This window comes from Ornithodoros turicata, chromosome 9 (genome assembly GCF_037126465.1).
Source record: "Ornithodoros turicata isolate Travis chromosome 9, ASM3712646v1, whole genome shotgun sequence".
Classification (NCBI taxonomy): Eukaryota; Metazoa; Arthropoda; class Arachnida; order Ixodida; family Argasidae; genus Ornithodoros; species Ornithodoros turicata.
In genome coordinates this window covers 35792541-35809939 of record NC_088209.1, presented here as the reverse complement: position 1 = coordinate 35809939, position 17399 = coordinate 35792541, and the positions used below count along the sequence as shown (strand labels likewise).

The 17399-nt window shown below is 44.5% G+C and overlaps 1 protein-coding gene across 3 annotated transcripts in view; it reads right to left on the bottom strand.

Annotated features, from left to right (window-relative positions):
- Positions 1–1400: 1400 nt before the first annotated feature.
- LOC135368778 (transforming growth factor beta receptor type 3-like) overlaps positions 1401–17399 on the bottom strand; it is a 42854-nt gene continuing 26855 nt past the window's right edge. Inside the window, exons 1-18 of one of the 3 annotated variants that reach the window (XM_064602292.1) lie at positions 16963–17270; positions 15444–15609; positions 14368–14495; positions 13602–13796; positions 12999–13167; positions 12749–12872; positions 12490–12673; positions 11366–11552; positions 11066–11281; positions 10522–10838; positions 10215–10445; positions 10001–10136; positions 8999–9095; positions 8167–8356; positions 7948–8098; positions 6937–7203; positions 6703–6880; positions 1401–4849 (exon numbers count right to left, since the gene is read on the bottom strand). In XM_064602292.1, the coding sequence (XP_064458362.1) occupies positions 6744–6880; positions 6937–7203; positions 7948–8098; positions 8167–8356; positions 8999–9095; positions 10001–10136; positions 10215–10445; positions 10522–10838; positions 11066–11281; positions 11366–11552; positions 12490–12673; positions 12749–12872; positions 12999–13167; positions 13602–13796; positions 14368–14495; positions 15444–15546 (2832 nt within the window). In that variant the 5' untranslated portion in view covers positions 15547–15609; positions 16963–17270 and the 3' untranslated portion in view covers positions 1401–4849; positions 6703–6743. Of the gene's footprint in view, positions 6881–6936; positions 7204–7947; positions 8099–8166; positions 8357–8998; positions 9096–10000; positions 10137–10214; positions 10446–10521; positions 10839–11065; positions 11282–11365; positions 11553–12489; positions 12674–12748; positions 12873–12998; positions 13168–13601; positions 13797–14367; positions 14496–15443; positions 15610–16962; positions 17271–17399 lie in introns of those variants that run through there. The other 2 variants (XM_064602290.1, XM_064602291.1) reach the window with 2 other exon arrangements.

Genomic DNA, 17399 nt, shown 5'->3' with positions numbered 1-17399 from the left:
GAGGGAAATGTTGCACATATCTCCATTCACACTACAGCAAATGATGCACATTGAGCGTAACAGATCAAAATTAAGGGCAGATAGATCATCGTTGACTGCACAGTACATCTTTTATTTTCTTTTATGCACACAACAGCAGCTAGTACGCACCGCACTCTACAAGGGAGACCATATACGGTCACGCCGACACAATGCTTACTCAGACAACTTCGGCTGACACCTTCGTTATTTACACATCCGCAGTAATCGTTCATTTGCTACTTTGATTTAAACGTTTATTTTCCTCTTCATTCGGGAATTACGGAGTCACTGATTTGCAATCATTACTTACGAGTTCAACATTTAATACCCATCAAGGTTTTTGTTTCGTACAACCACGGTAATAACCTCTAGATGGCAGCCAATGTAACTTGTTTCAGGACGATCTTGGTATCGTGTCCGTCGCCAGAACGATCGGAAAAGCTTACTCCGTTCGTACATTAGTGCTGTTTGGCACAGTTTGTGTGTCCGGGTGAACAGGAATCTCAAAATGTATGGTTATCCACTAGCACACTGTACGCATCTACAGGGTGTCCCCGAAAACGTGTCATTGAATTATAATAATAAAACTACGTCACCTAGAATCATGCGGTCAACGGCATTTGTTCTTATTAGGTTTTTGCCACCTCCTGATGTGAATTTCATGTATCGTAAGTTTAATTATGTATATATTTGCGAACTGAACTCGGAAATTTGCCAAGTAATAAGGGTCACTTTTTTACCCCACCAACATGAAGAGCGTGCGGAATTCACTCAAATTCACGATAATTGACAGTGATATTCACGAGCTATCCCATCGGAAAAAATAGCCGAACGTCATGCTTTTCTGAGCACCTGACCATAACGCGCGACGACTTTTTGAGCGCAATCGCTCTCGGTCCGACGAAAGGAGGTTCCAAAGCCAGCCCACAGAGTGATAGTAGAAAAAGTAACAGTTCCCAAGATTGGGAGAGGGAAAGCTTTATCCCAGCGAAAGTCGGACGCGATAAGCAGTGTCTGTGTTATCTCTTTCTGCGATGCCAGGATGGGCCGTGTTTCCGACCTCCCTTCGTCGAACTGACAAAGATTGCGCTGAAGAATTCATCGCACACTACCCCGTGGGAGTCCGTAGAGCATGATGTTCGGCTATTTTTTCTGATGGGATAGCTCCTGAATATCCCTGTCGATTATCATTAATTTGAGTAAATTAGACACGCTCTTCACATTGGTGTGGTAAAAAAGTGACCTTTACTTGGCAAATTTTCGACTTAAGCTCGCAAAAATTTACATTAACTAAACTTACGTTACACGACATTCACATCAGGAGGTGGCAAAATCCCAGTAAGAACAAATGCTGTTGACCGCATGGCTCTAGGTGGTGTAGTTTTTTTTATTATAATTCAATGACACATTTTCTGGGACACCCTGTATATGCTAGAGAAGCATATAGATACTTCAGGAAAATTTTCCAGTCAGCAAGGCGGGTTGGGCATTATGTATAACAACTGTCAAACGTATCTACATTAAAGCATGCAATTTTTCTTTGTGGCCATGCAAAATCCAGTTAACATCCAGATAACCTCTTGCCTGGCTCTCTCTTCTTTTTTTACATAACAAACCATTCTAAACTTCCTGACTGTTGTTGCGTACAACAACAATCAAGACCAATATGAGTATACGTTCATTCACACTGCTGCAGACATGACATTGTGCATAGTAAGTCATACAAGAACAGTTCACAGCAGTTACAGCTAAGCAACCAATTTCTGTGAAGCTACACAGTACCAAATACAATAGCCCTGCTAAACAACACTACATTTATGTCAATGACAGCCTTATAGAGAAAATAGAGCTTCTTCTGGAGATGTGTTTTGTACATCATGGTTCAGGTATCAGGTGCTTCAATGCAGCGGTTACACAGGGTGTTTTTCTTCTTTTGACAGAGATAGATTTTTTATGAAAATCTATGAGAGCAGCACAGACACCGCTTCTGCAGGCGGGTTATGGGTTATACGGCTTTTTGAAAGAAGGTATGTAACTACGAGGGCGATTAATTGCCTAAATTCCATTAGTCAACTCTCGTGATGACAGGTTTTCAGGCAAATGTGATATAGCAGGTGTGAAGGAAGTTACTCTTCAAGGCAGTCCTATTTTTTTAGATATCCATTGCCACATTATTGTTGTGCAAATCAGTAAAGAAAGAAAATATCTGAAACGAAGCCCATATCGAATACAGGAATAACAACCCCCTTCCCCTGTCAGAGGGCAACATGATATGCTATGGAGCAACAAAAGTGATTGGAGTGATCTGTGATAATCTGTCTACTGGCCCAGATAAGTGACCCTCGCTGGATAGGGTTGTTCTTCCCGCACTCCTAACGCGGATGCCTTCAAGCAACAGCTGTCTTCAAATCTGATAGTATCACATTTGCATGAAAGGCTGCAGTTAAAAAGCAGATTAATGAATTTTAGATAATTTGTCATCTGATAGTGACACACCCTCTTGTAAAGAATGTCCACTTTGCTGTGTAAGCCACTTGTAAACATAGCATCTGTGCTGATCTCATAGCTTTAATAAAAAATCGATCTACTAAAAAAAAAAAAAGACACTGCATACAGAGTGTTTGTACTACAAAACAGCATGAAACCAAGTCCTTATAGAATTTGAATTATGTATAGAACAAGATGTTCCAGCTCAGCACCACAGGCTGCATGTGATAATGTGATGTTAGTATGTACAATAATGCTTTAGCGAAATATCCAAATGTAGAGCAAGACATTGCATCATTTTTAGAACTTTTGAGTTCGTATTTGTTTCCGATGATGACGATCCAAATATCTCGTGTAACACAAAATTCACCTTCATGAAATTTGACATTCACATCGTTAAGTCATTGCTATTTCGAATTTTAAAACAAATTCTCAAAACATAGCATAAACAAATCAGATCCTCACCATCTTGTTTCTTCAACGCACTGGCATGCACAAACGAGTGAACTCAAATTGCAGTTACTTATTTAGCACCACCATGCTCGAAATTTACAGCACGAATTGACAATTTCCAACAATTGTTATTCATATGTAACTTGTCACAATCTTGGAAAAATACTTTACGGGCACTATTGCGTGAAGAATCAGACCTATATAAGGCTACAAATTTGGCACGATCTCATGGATTCTTTCATATGTGCATTTCATAAATACAAGTCAACATCAAAATCTCTTGCAGACGTCCTATGCACCTCCAAAGTGTCAAATTGATATGCAGACACACGTGGCACTCCAGCTTCAACACACAGTAACACTCTGCAAGTGTTGCAGTTATGTGGAGCAATATTTTTCTCCACAAGTCTAGACTTTTCCAAACAATCTCATCGAATCAAGCATGACAGCCCCCAGTAATATTTATTTACACAAATCAGGTGGATCCATAGAGGTACAACAATGTTTACTGGTGTAAAGCGCAAGTTTAAAGAACTTTTTTCTTTCTTCTCAGTGTCGCAGTGTTAGGGAAACTGTTCAGCTTGTTAACGTTTTGTACTTGGAACTATAAATGCTGCTTGCACCTTTTACTCCGCTATGGCATGACTTAGAAGTGAGTTTGCGGCAGCATATTTACAAATGTTCACTGCAAGCTCTTGCAGAGCATTCACATCCTTTTCAAGGGTGTGGGCAATTTTGTATATTTCACAACAAATAAACCCAAAGGAACACTATCCAAATTTTTAAAAAGATAAACAACTCTAAGGAGATGTAACGGTACTCACATGGCATTACAGAGCCAACAGAGCTTTGCAATGACAAGGAGTACAATGCATGCACCTCAACAACTTCGAACACAATGTAGCTTTCAAACGTCAAAGTTTGCAGTACGTTCTTATTTACATCTTTGCATGAAGTGTTCTTTGGGTGTCAAATAAAATACCAGTCTTTATGAGGTACTTTAACACATATTTAAAAAAAAAACGAAAAACATTGAGGTAGTTACGCTTAGTATGTATTATGAAATAAATATAAAATACCTGAGTCAAAAGTAAATATATACAACCATATATTATTATGTATCAAAAGAAAACATTTCATATTTGTGTTAAGTTCATTTCCCAATGAAACAAATATGCAAGACTGAAACAAGATGACAGACACAAAAAAAGGACGGAAAGCCATGACGGATGCCACTTTGTTTGCCTTTCCTTTGCAATAAAAACGTTACCAAATTGCGAGCGATGAAATGATTGCTGCTTCTACGATATACGTACATATGATGTTAGCACAGCAACAGGTCACTGCAGATGAATGTAGTCTCTTGAATATGCACAAGCATTGAGTCTTCTTAAGAAGTTATGGTTTGAAATGGGCATTCACCGACCAATCAAGACTGATGCAAGGGTGATGATGATACCAATGTTTCACATGCGCACGATGTGAGAGACTGATAGCATTGAGCAGATGTGCAACAGATTGCAACACCTCTATATTATATCACCAAATATATTCTGTTCCATTCTGCTAAGACGGCGAGATGTCGTCTAATGTGCCTTGCCCTTGTTTCTCAGTAGCTCCGCAGCAATGTCTTGTCTCGTACATCTGTGACCGTTGTATTCCAAATTACACTTCTGGGCACGTCATCCTGCTCTCATCCAAATCCGGTTCGTTATGACGCGTTTTTCACAAAAATTTTTGTTTCAGTCTCACCATTGTTGTTTCATTTTTGCCCCCTCCTTTGAAAGTGTCCAGCGCTACAGTACTGCACGGGCTCACGGCTTACCCTTTTCGAGAGCCTCGGCTGGGCTGGGGTTTGCCATTGACTGGCCATGGATCGGACTTTGACCTGTGCAACGCCACTGTTAGTTACCCACGGTCACTTTTTTTATAACCTGCTACTTTGTAGTTGCCGGACAGTGTAGACCAGAAGTTTCTAGGTCTCTGGCACTGCCTGGGAAAACTACAGGTATACCCGTGCCAGCATGCCATGTTCAGCAATTACTCAACGCAAATGGAACATTGTGTTGTCCACATATAGATCGCTGAAGGAGGTTCAATCCTGATAAATAGCGCAAAGTTATAGCTAGAGCCTGAAGTTTTCGGAAAATATTCTTTTTCTAAATTGGGGGGGGGGTGAAAATTGGGTAAATAAACACGTGCTCTAAATTGATGCATATTTGGGTGGAAAAACTTCCACTGTGCTAAATTCAGATAGAAATCGGGCTCAGTTACTCAAACTAACAGTACTGGTTTGGTACAAACGGTGATGTAATTGTATTTTTCTGGCAAACAAGTTAGTGTGCATTCCTACGGACGTCTCAGGCCAATTTGTCGGGTAAATATCGGGTTCCACCCTAAAGAGGTAACCTTCAATTCAAGGTGCAAGTTCGGGGAAGAATCGGGTTAAACCCTAATACTTCAGGCTCTAGTTATAGCATAAAATCTGGGTGTCTACCAATTTGCAGCCTTCAAATTCCCTGAGTTTTCCCGGTTTTCACTGACTATTGCAAGCAAGACCAAAACAAAAGACAACTTGGTGCCTGCTGCTATACGTGTTGATACAGATCCCTCATAAAACAGATAATTTATTGAGTATTAGTAAGGTTACCCTACTTTTCTGCCTCTGGAGCTTGTCGTATTGGCCAACTGCTACACCCAGCAACGTTGCTGCGGCACTTCCGCTCAACCACTGTTCGGCACTTGCAATTCGCCGTGCATAGAAACGGCACTTGTCCGCGATTTTCCCTGACTGAATTCAGCTGCTTTTTGGCAAATTCCCTGATAATTCCCTGACAATTCCCTGTTTTCCAGGTTGGTAGACACCCTAAAAATGTATGATTCCTTTATTCGGAACAATCAAATTTGCAGTGTTGCACAGGGCTGTTTTAGACGCTGCGCCCCAGGCGGCGTCGTGATCACAACCTACTAGATTATAGAGACCATGTCACACGGACTTCTTCCCAGCACCGCATTCGGTGGCCAGCGGTGGCGCTACTCATCAGCCCAGTTGTTGCTTCCCGAATTTCTACAGTACTCTCCTTACTTTAGCTTACCTTAGTATTTTTGTACAAGCGGTGGATGTCTCACGAGGGATGCTTCTTTCTAAAGTTGACTATCATGACCATCCTACGAGTTTTCATGGGAGCTGTTGCTGTCGTCTGCTATGGTAGTCGTACGTCCGCTTCCTCGCGTTCAAAATTCAAATTTCCGTCATCCAATCACGATGTAGATCTCGCGGGCCGATGAGCAGCGTCTCAACTACTCTTCGCAACACAGCCAGTTTGATTGTTTTTATGTTTTGCATTATAGCCACATGCTACAATACGCTTGGGACTAAGGCAGGCCCCCACCCCCGATTCCGAGAACTCACCCCGTGCAGTGCTCTGGTCAGTGCACACACACACACACACACACACACAAAGGCACAAAGAAAGCTGTTTTCTTTCTTTGTCCTGCACTTCCCTTGTTGCGACATGCTTTTCTCAGCATGTTTTGAAAGAGAAGTTCAAATGTGATATCACTTGTGCGCAAACTTTCTTCTCTCATGCTCCAGTCAAACCTCTCAACGCTCGGTACACCTCACCGAGGTGCTCTAGGACTGACACCCCACTGGTCCAAATACATACACTGTACGCTGCACTATAGCTTTCGAGGTACTAGGAAGTGTGACTAGTATTGTTGCTGCCGTCGTCGCCTTACCCATCGTGCAACCCCTTGACTGACGCCCACACTTGAAGCCATCAAATGCAGGGCTGCAGTGGCATGGCAACCCGTACTGGAAGGTTGTGAGGCATCGGAGGTATGCTGCAGGGCCGGCTACACGGATGCGGACCCGTGGATGTCGGCTGGTATCGAACCGGCCTCCTCCTGTGCGGGTCTGATTAACGCAGTTGTATCAGTGCTCGAGACAGCGGTTTGGCAACCATGACTTACCGGTTCGTGAATGAATGTACCATATAGCTGCTACTAAGGCCACGCCGATGGCAAAGGATGATAATGCAATGCCAACAACAGCCTCAACCATCACTCCCACTACAACAACTGGCAGCTGTGAAGAAGTGCCACCAGGCTTGTGCGCAGCGCCAGGGTACGCCGGAGGAGTTGCAGCAGTGCTCAGTGGTGCCACCGGAGACTTGGGTGCAGGTGGCTTCTTTTCTTCCACGACGTATTGCTTTGCAAATGGGTTCAAAAAATGCGGCCCTGCGTGAGAGAAAAGTGTGAACGTTCAGAATCCTCCGTTACAACAGTGTGACTCCTTAATTACTGTACAGAGGCAGGCCTTTCACTCACAAATGCCCGACATCGCATTGTAGAATGAATGGCTAAGCAAAGATGGGATGCGGAGCAGTTTTATTGCTCTCCCCGAGATGTTTGCCATGTAGGAAGTACTGCAGAGTGAGTTACAGTATGCTGTCTGGGAAGACCTGTGCCGAGACAGGTGTTCAGTGTGCCCACAACTAGCTAACTTTGCTTATCTTATGGATAATGAGGCACACACTGGATGACCAGCAGTGACTGTCTTTTCAATACACCTCTCAATTTAAAGCACCGTACACGTCAAGTATAGCATAGTGGTTTACCACATTAGACAAACACCTAACTCTATTCTGAACATTACTTGGTGATATGATTTCACAACTTCAAGCCTGCATGCTTCAATTACCAAGAATACAACGGGTAAATAAATAAATGCACAGTGCGCTAATGTGTACTACATGCTGCAGTTGATGCGCGTGACACAGCAGTAGCCCAACATACCAATGTTGCAGCGGCAAAGCATACCGCCGTAGTCGTCACATCAACATCGTGAAATTACATGCAGCACCATGATGCGCATGCAATACTTTTTTTTTTTCAATGAAGCGTAAAGCCAAGTTTCAAAAACTGACCTGCATGCAACAATGTTCAGTACTTTTCTGTGCACATCAGTCAACAAGTACTCACTCCTTGGTGATGCCCCATTTTTAGCATCCATTTCCATCTGTGAAAGTACTCTGATAGGTCCAAGCATTTTGAGGCTGCTATATTTGCTAGATGACTGCACCAAGTGCAACTTGAGACTCTGCTGTCCGCACCGCTGGCCAAGACTATGGCACTAGAATGTGCGAGGCACGTGCCGAGTTACGTAAACAACTTGTCGTGGCAGAGGAGCACGGCACTTACTTTAGGCGTGCTTCCTTCTGTGGATGATGAAGTGCAGGCATCGAGCAGACAGTGGAGGTACACAGATTGACCAAGGAAATCCCTGTCTAGCACAAAGGAGAATCTCTTCCAGCAAGGCATGTGAGCAGGAAGAGTTGATGAGGGGCCAGCATCAGTCTGCTGGATCTTAACTCCAATTTGAGCAGGGCAGCTAAAGAACGAGCGTGTATCAGTGTGCAGGAGCAAGATGACCGAACAGGTACCGTAATTTCACTCGTATTAGCCGCGGCTTATGCGCATTTTTTTTTTCTCACAGGCGTTCTGCGGCTTATCCACCGGTGCGGCTTATCCGATGACTATTTTTTTTCCTGGCACTTTTCCCGTACGTCGGTTTTAACGAAAGGGCCGGCAGTGTCTCTGGAACAGCACTGCCCTGCCGATGCAGGAACAGTGCGTAACAGGGATGAGTCCGCATTCGAGTAGATTGATCTTCCTGGTGCGTTCCACCGAGCAGCTTTAACGAAAGCGATTCACGTCTGATTCACGTCTTCTGGAAGGCCACTGACCAGTCGATCCACGAAAAACGCCCGACAAGGGCACAATCCGATATTCGTGGAACTCTAGAGCCGACATCCTTTGTTGCACACTATGCCGACCCCGGAGTATGGACCACAGGGTTTACGGCCTTCTCTATGGTCTCCTCTGTGGCACAAATCAGTCGTCTCTTATTGCATGCGGCTTATCTGCCAGAAAATTTTCAAAAACGTTCCTAAAAACGCGCCCTGTGGCTTATCTGCGGTGCGGATTATACGCGTGAAATTATGGCAATTGTTTGAGAGATAATTCTGCTCACTTGTTCTTCAATATAGTCCATCTGTGCACACGCTCATCTTCAGAATGAGTCGTGTTAGTCAACCAGCATTCGTCCATGGTAATGCAAAATGTTGGAACTGAAAGCACAGCGACAAAGCATGAGACCTAACTTGGGTAATGGTTCCCTATTGTATATCGTTTGACGCACCGTATAAGCCGGACCGACCATATGTCAGTCTTTCCCCTTCCCCCACCCCCACCCTCCAAAAAGAAAAAGAAAAACAAGGGGTGAAAAACTGCCCTTATCTTATAAGCCGGGCCGTATGTCGAGGTCTCTTCCCCAAAAAGCTGGGCTCGAAAAACTGCCCTTATCTTATAAGCCGGTCAATGGGTGCAGATAGGGGTCTCCATCTGGCAACACGTACGTCGCCACTTGGTCAGTGTGGCAATCTCTGTGCAACGGCACTTTCGGTTCATGCCTCACACACCTTCATTTTCCAGATGCTTCAGAGATAGCGCCCGTAAACAGTATTATAATGAGTGGATCCCTCCAGAGAACCTCGCGATACACCAAGCGGACGTATACGACGTTTGCCGCTCGCAACTTTCTGCGAGTGGCTGTGGCGTAGCCAGAAAAATATCTTTCGGGAGGGGCTGTACGGGGGCTTTACATGGGGGAGGAAGATTTCACCCTCGTTTCTCTCTGCCGCTCTGCAAGACTTGGGTCACTGGGTCATATACACTAGTGTTGAGGCTGGTTTGACATATAGTAGTACTGGACAGTTCAGTAAAGGGTTGCTTCGTTCCTTATCCCCGATCTTATAGTTCCTTATCATATCATAAACAGCGTATCATACATAATAGGCCCCATCATACATATTGCAGGCCCTTCAATGCCTGGCGGCCAACTAAAACTACATAAATGAATGAAAGAGCTCTGTGCTTCTTTCGCCACTCCTATATTCACGCCACACATCAGGTACATTTTAGGTCGAATGACACATGTTTTTAGCTTGTTAAAAGAATAAAAAATTGTGCTCACTGTTTGGAATAGCCAAATGGGTATATATCACACTATTGGCAGGTACACCAACTGGAAATTCTGCATCAGAAATGTGCTTCGTGTATTCCTGGTCAAGGTATAGGTCCATTTGATATAAAGGAGGAACAAATATCTCCTATAAAAAAAATTGACAGAAGCGTTACAACAAGCGAGACACATTAATAATGGCTGGCATGATATAAATGTGTCTTGCCTCTTTTACATCAGGAGAACTGTTCATGCTGCCTAGGTATACTGAAGAATTTTCTTGTGAGCACCAAACATTTAGAGAGAGAAGATGTTCTCCGAGAATGCTTTCCACTGCTGTGGAGCCTGATCCATCTTCAACAGCATCCTCATCATCATTTTCATAATGCTTCTCTGTACCTTGCGCAAGAGGTGACAAAGTCGACCGCTGGTGATTGCTAGGCAACCACACTTGTACCTATCGAAATTATACTGTTTGACAGCTCGTAGAATGGAGATCATGTAAGCTGTGTATGAACTAAGCATCATCTTACTTGATGGAGGTGAGCCGTTGAGGAGCCTAGTTCTTCAACTTCACCTCCGCAAGAGGTTAGCAAAGATTCCAAAAGGTAGTGAGTAGCGTTCTGTCTTGCAACACATTTAGTGTCCCTGAGAGTCAATGTGACGTCGTGAATATATTGATGTGCTGGGAATGTCTTCCAATATGAAACACTGCCGTTAAAAGACTCATTTATGACAGTGTCTACCGCAGTTACTGGAATGGCAGCAAGTATTTTCCCATCTGTACATTTCACTGTTACTTCTTGAGCAAAGGTATCAACTGCCATCTTAGGAGTCTTGCTGGACATTCCTGAAAATTGAAAACATGATTGTTAAGTGGCAGAAATCTATTCTCGTTAGTGCCTCCTTTCAGTGCCATACTGAAACGCACAGCTGAAAGCGTTGTTTGGAAACAGCAAGTGTAATATAGTCATACAAAAGTCGTATAGGCCTTGCGGAAGGTTATACATAGAACAGCACAAGAAGAATCATGGGTGTTTCGAGGAATATCTCAAGCACCAGTAGCCAATCACAAACCATTCTCCTGATGATCCTTGGGAGGTCTTCCTGATGCAGTGGTTTCAACAGCAAATCCTGAATGCATTCTGACTTCTGCGTGGGTTTTTCCTTTGAAAGGATTTCTCTCATCATGACGAACACTGGTTGCCTTCATGGGCATCGCAGGCCATTCAGAGAGCATGGACTCCAGGCTCATACTTGGTGGTATCTTTTCATTCCACATCATGCTTTTGGCTTGAAATGACAGGGAGTACATAAACACAGAGCCAATAACACTGAATATCATATCTGAAAGAAAAACTAGATTTCTTGGCCTACCAGTTTCCCCACTGTCCACGAGAACTTGGATTCTGGATGCTCCTTCAGCCTCAATATAGGAATTAGGGACGCCCACAGAATCTTCCACGTGCTTCAACAGGCTGTCGTGATCACGAGGAAGTGAGAAGGTTCTCACTACAACCGACAGCAGGTAAGAGGTGGCTTCTGAGGTAACAGAGTTTTCAGTCTGAAAGAAGTGTTATATCTTTCTGAGGTTTGCCCATCTGACATCATAACATGCTGTGCAAGTAGGTCAGCTCTTTGCGCAGCTCCCCAGTTTCCCCCTTTCCCCTATTGCCCGTGGAGCGCCCTCCTTCGTCTCTCTCCCAGATAAGGGGGGGGGGGGGGGGTGATTCGTCCAACATCTCATGGTTGAGGCGCACATGGTTTCTTCTGTCTCCAGCCTCCATCTACGCCTATTGCTGCCTTGTGAGCTGGACAGACACTTCGTCACACGCTTTCTGCAAACTACCCTCTCCCGCTGCGCAGAAACAAACTGTCGTAGCGCACTGGTGTTAAGATTTGAGACAACAAAGCAGGTACAGCAAGCCACAGTGTGCATTCACAATTTACATAATGCAGTACACCTCATTATCACTGACACCGTGAAGCCGACTTAAAGGTAACAATCACACTGCTTAGAATCTTCCCCCACTACAGCCACCTTTCTTTTTCTTCTTCGTGTTTTCTACAAATCTTGTGACTTTCTTGCAAAGGTGGACGCACATACCTTCTCAAAGCAGTGTTGAGGTTTAAAGTGCATTCCATAACGTGATGTGTAAAAACTTGCAAAATACTGCAACTGATTTCAAAAATGCGATGCAGAAAGAGAAGCACTTGAGATACTGATGTAACCTGGGAACAGGCTCGTAGAGGGAGGGGAACCGCAAAGTCTGTTGCTGATCTCGAAAAAAAAAAAAAAGCACTCAAGGGAAGCCATCTGCCATGTAGGTTATTTGCGTGAACGCAATGCAATGGACCTTTTTCACTTTAAGTCCAAAACGTGAAGCCTTCTAAATTATTTTTTTTTGGAAATTCACTGCACACCCTATACTTAAAGTAAATGATGATTCCACTGCCATAAAAAAAATAGCAAGTGAAAGATGCACATGAGTAAGACATACCATAATCTCGACTGTGCCTTGGACACCGCGAGCAGATTCTATCTCCCACCTCACAAGCTGGCTTTGGCATTTCAGGACCAAAACGTAATGCTTCTCCAAGTGAATTCCTCCCCTTGACACAAGCTGCACCACGACCGATTCTCTCCCCATAGAGGATGCCAAGTTGATGACGTAGATTATTTTGCTGTTGGTGCAAAGGAGAATATGTGCACTTTAGTCAGTGCACCCTCACTCCACTGGTGGCACAAAGAGACCATGCCTGTTATTCTGGTTGGTGTCTTGCTGAGCACATGTTCTGATGGGCTGAGGCAGAACAAGAAAGCTTTCCACATGCTTGTGGGTTGTGCCTGCACTTTTGTTGCAAGTCGCTTGTTCCTTCTGGTCTGTAACAAAAGAAAATGTTTTGGCTATTCTATGTAAAAGACGGAGACGAGCTAAATTTTTAATACATCTGACAAAGAATTCGACTCTGCAGGCAATTTCCAAAAAATGAGCCGTAGGATAATTACCCACTCCAACTTTGAGGATAACAGAACTTGCAAAGTGAACCAGAGAGTACGAAGTAAGGACATGGAACTGAGATTCAACGGATGCAAGCAGCTCCTCAAACTTCAGGTTCTTCAAGGTAGTGTCCAATTGTACGTAAGGCGGGGTTACCACTTCTGATCCAGAAGACACCTTGCATGAAAGACAACAGGTAGCAAGTTGCAATGTCCTCAAGGTGTGAGTAAAGTGAATTTACGCATCAAAATCAAATCGACAATAAATCGCGATGAGTGAATTAAACACAAATTAAATATAATAGCTTCAAATATTCCAGAATGCCACTAGCAATAGCAAACAGCCTAACGATTTTCCAACCCACTCCCAAGGTACGACGGACAGTCTTCAGTCTTCCATCTTCGATCGACATTCCTGCCGTCTTGGCGAAAAGTTGTACAGAAGCGATTTTTCTACATTGAACCCACACCGCTCACTACACTGCGCTGCACGAAAAAGACACGTGGAACTTGCAGTTACTGTTTGTTTATTTCCCTGGGGCAAGCACAACCCTCGAAATCCAACATTCAAAATTTTAAAATTCGTGTGAAGTTCACATGTATAGGACTTACAAAAGCTTCGATTTTGGACGCGTTTGGCAGACGCTCCGTGGTCAGCTGCCATCGAAGAGGTCCCGGCGACCCCAAGACCAGAACCAAGGGCCCAGCGTGGGTGCTACGCTCCAGTCGGGGCTTCACCAGCAGACGCACGGAGGGTAGGGTACCCGTACTCGGACCCACTTTGCCGACTCTTATCGCGTGCACTTCCTGAGTTTAGAATCGGCATTACTGGTCAGCGACGTCATTTGTGTTTACCAACAGCATTCTCGGAATTGCAAATAAGTAGGGAGTGACTTTTTCGGGTTAAACCCAATTCCGCCCGGTTATCCCCCCCCCCCCCCCCCCCCCCCCCCCACGAACTGACCTCCGACCAATTCGGGTTAAACCCGATTTTTCCCCGAATTCCATTCACTGTGACATCCTCAAGTGACCGTTTCCACTGAAGCCAAACAGAGGTCGCCACGTGTAACGCACGTAAGAATGGGTCACTTATACGTTTCCCAGATATACACCCCTGTGTGTCAACACTGTCTATGCCTTCAGGGATTACCGCTGGAAGGTCACGATCCCGCAAAAAGAAAGAAAAAAATAGAGAGAGAATAGGAAAGGACTTAATAGACAAGAGGAGAAACAAAACCACCCGATAACAATTATCGTCCGATTTCTCCCCGAATTACAGATTTAAAGATAACGCCCGATTTTTACCCCCAGAAACTGAGAGAGGCATTTAACCCGAAAAAGTCACTCCCTACAAATAAGTAGTAGTAGCGCCCATCACCTGGGACTTCGCCGACACATTCCTGCTCGAACAGCCCGTGGTAGTAGTTTCCAGCTCCAAAAGCGGCACAACATACTCTCCCTGCGCTACTTGCTGCAATACACACTCCCCCGCCACGGACTTGTTCTCTGCAATGTCCAAAATGCGGTGGTTATCTTCCTCTTAATTGCTGGCTTATGATTTCCTCCTGATTGAAGCTCATAAACCATGAATCGCAGTGGGTGGTGTTGGAAGTATTGACTGCTAATCCAATTTGTGTCTGCCACTCTTCAGTTGCATTTTGCCTTTGTTGTTGTTCATTTCATTCCAGCGTTTTTTGTTCTTGTCACACTGTACGGTGGTGTGTTGTATTCTCTTGCACGTCTTTTATCCTAGTGCTGTTTTCAGGCTAGTATGCTTTGGGGCCCTCTCAGTGGTTTACCCAGAATTTCGTCCTTGGGGGGGGGGGGGGGGGGGGGGGGGGGTCTTTACGTGCTTTCGCAGAAATATTGCACAATCTCACAAAATTCTAGGGGGGTCTCCTACAGATTTTGGGGAAGGTGTTAGGCGGGTGTAGGGGGTGGTCTGGATAAATCACTGGTCCCTCTCTTCAGCATATGTCATTGGCAGCCAAGGCAGCACAAATTAATAATAACAATCATGGGCACCATCACAAGGGGGGGGTTCAAGCAAGTAAATATTGCTGTTGCAACACAATCACAAATTATGATTCCTTTTGCTCTCTACGTTCCAGAAACATAGGATTTCTGAGCCAACACAATGCAGACCCTGTACCGTGAAAACCACCACCACAGACATTCTGCCCTATTTACTAATTCATCCAATTAATGAAATTACCTCAAGTCACCAAAGTAAATTCCATGCCCAAAACCTCACAGACATCTCCAACAGAGAGAGCTACCCTCAATCTTACGTTGCTGTTGCGTGGCACGTGAAACAAAATATGCCATCAAACACTGGTTTGTCGTAGCATGCAAGCACTCGGCCCTTGACTTTCGCGAATTTGACACCTTCAAAGGCATTCCTACGCAGCTCAGTGCACTCGTGGGGTGTTCTTGCACTATTACGGGACATACCACGCTCGATTAGTTGTGATGATGAGCCATGAGCAGTGGCTGGGTAGAACAGCAGAGCCACTGCCACAGTGCAGGTGGCACCAAGAGCAGCGCACAGTCGCATGTTCCGTGGCTCCACGCACAAGTGGCCGCCGTAGCTCGCAGATTGAAGAAGCTGGCTTTGTCCCTGCAAAAGATCAATCATAAAATCACTTAAATTTCGCCAGTTAAATGGTTTTTCTTCTATAAAAAAAATTATTACTATTGTAATTTTGACAATGGACCATTCGCGTGAGATGTGGCGTGCTCTCAAATGTCGTCTACTGTTCTCTTCTGCTTCTGCTGTCGTCTGCTTCTCTCTGTGCGAGGCTTTATTGTCCGTTTGATGCATGCAACATGACATGGAGCCTGCCGTGTCATTCCATGCCAGATCAATAAGCTGCACACCCTTGCTTTGAAGAAGAGGAAGAAGATGATTCTTGCGACATTTCTGGTGCCGAAACCCGGCAAACGGAAGGATTCAGGGAACAGGAAAATGGCATATAATAGCGTTAGCGCAGGAACGGTTCTGTCTGTTTTCAGTGTGTAGCAGCCACCGTGCTAAATTGTGCCAATAAATGACAATATGTAAATAAAAAAAATCGTGCCAGGCCCGATCTCGTGGAGTGACGTAATCGTTCCATTTCCCACTTAAAAGTCGTCTGCTACGGACACGGTGCGGCACCACTTGCGGCGTACGAAGCAGGGGAGAGGATTCTGCGAGAGGGACTGCGGAGCAAACGCGCGCACGCTACAAGTAGAATAGACTACGATCACCGTTCTTGCGCAAGGGCGCATGTTACTTGATGCACAATACGCCACAGCCAAAAACAAATAAATTATGGGGGCCGTCACTGTTAGTAACTGGAAGTAAGATCAGCCTTGCAGGTTTGCTGTTCGCCAAAATAACAAAAGGAACACGGTGAATCAATCATAGTAAGCCGATTAAATCGTTGGGGCACTGTTCATGCTCGCATGACTGCGTACAATTTGCTCTACATGTTCACATTTCGCAGAAAACAATGTAACAAGTGTGTGCTGCATCCGTAATGACCTTTGCTCATAGAGTGATCCATGACTGACAATTTCAAAGATTTAATAAATCATCCTTTATCATTTGTTTAATATCCTTTTTCCCCTCGGGTCACTGACAAGCACCACGCAGGGTAAACATTGTGCGCAGGAAAACGCGCCGTGAACGCACCCACACAAACATGCAACGAACCTCGATCGATAACTGAGGAACGCGGGAACAGTTGTAGTTGTACAGGTACAGGTCAGTCTAAAAAATTGCTGACCCAGGACTAGCAGGTGTTTTACCTGAAAGGCATCAAGTTCCACGTCTACTCCAGCTCATTACGAAAGCATTAACTGCGATATCTGACGCAATGTTCCGAGATCAAAACAACATGCGAGCGAACAACGTGACTGAACGCCTTTCTCGGGTTTATCGATAAATGGTTGGCTCGCACACCTTCAGAGGCAAGTGAATGACTCTTACCTGACTACTAAGTTCGAATGAAGCTGATTAAACGCCACTTCAACGCAACGCTTCTCAGTGATTACAGCTTAATAAAAGGGAGCACTAATTCGTGTCCCATTCCCAGTGTCTTTTGAGTGCAAAATTTCAGCACAAATCTTTTTTCAACGCATGGCAGCACAACACTGAGGAAAATCCATTCACTGTTCACCATGTTCACAATCGTAATAGTTATGGGATGCAAACCAATGCAAACCCCTCGAGCATGCACTAGCATGGACGTCAAAACACTTTCTTTCTTCGTTCCTTCCTTGTAAACAAAACCTCCTCGCTGCCGCCATCCACCAACCATACGTACGGAAATGAAAGTCACCAACCAGAGGGTAGAAAAAAACTGACGTCACGCGACGTCATCGATTTTATTGCTCTACTGCTGCGCCGACTGGGTTTGCATCCTA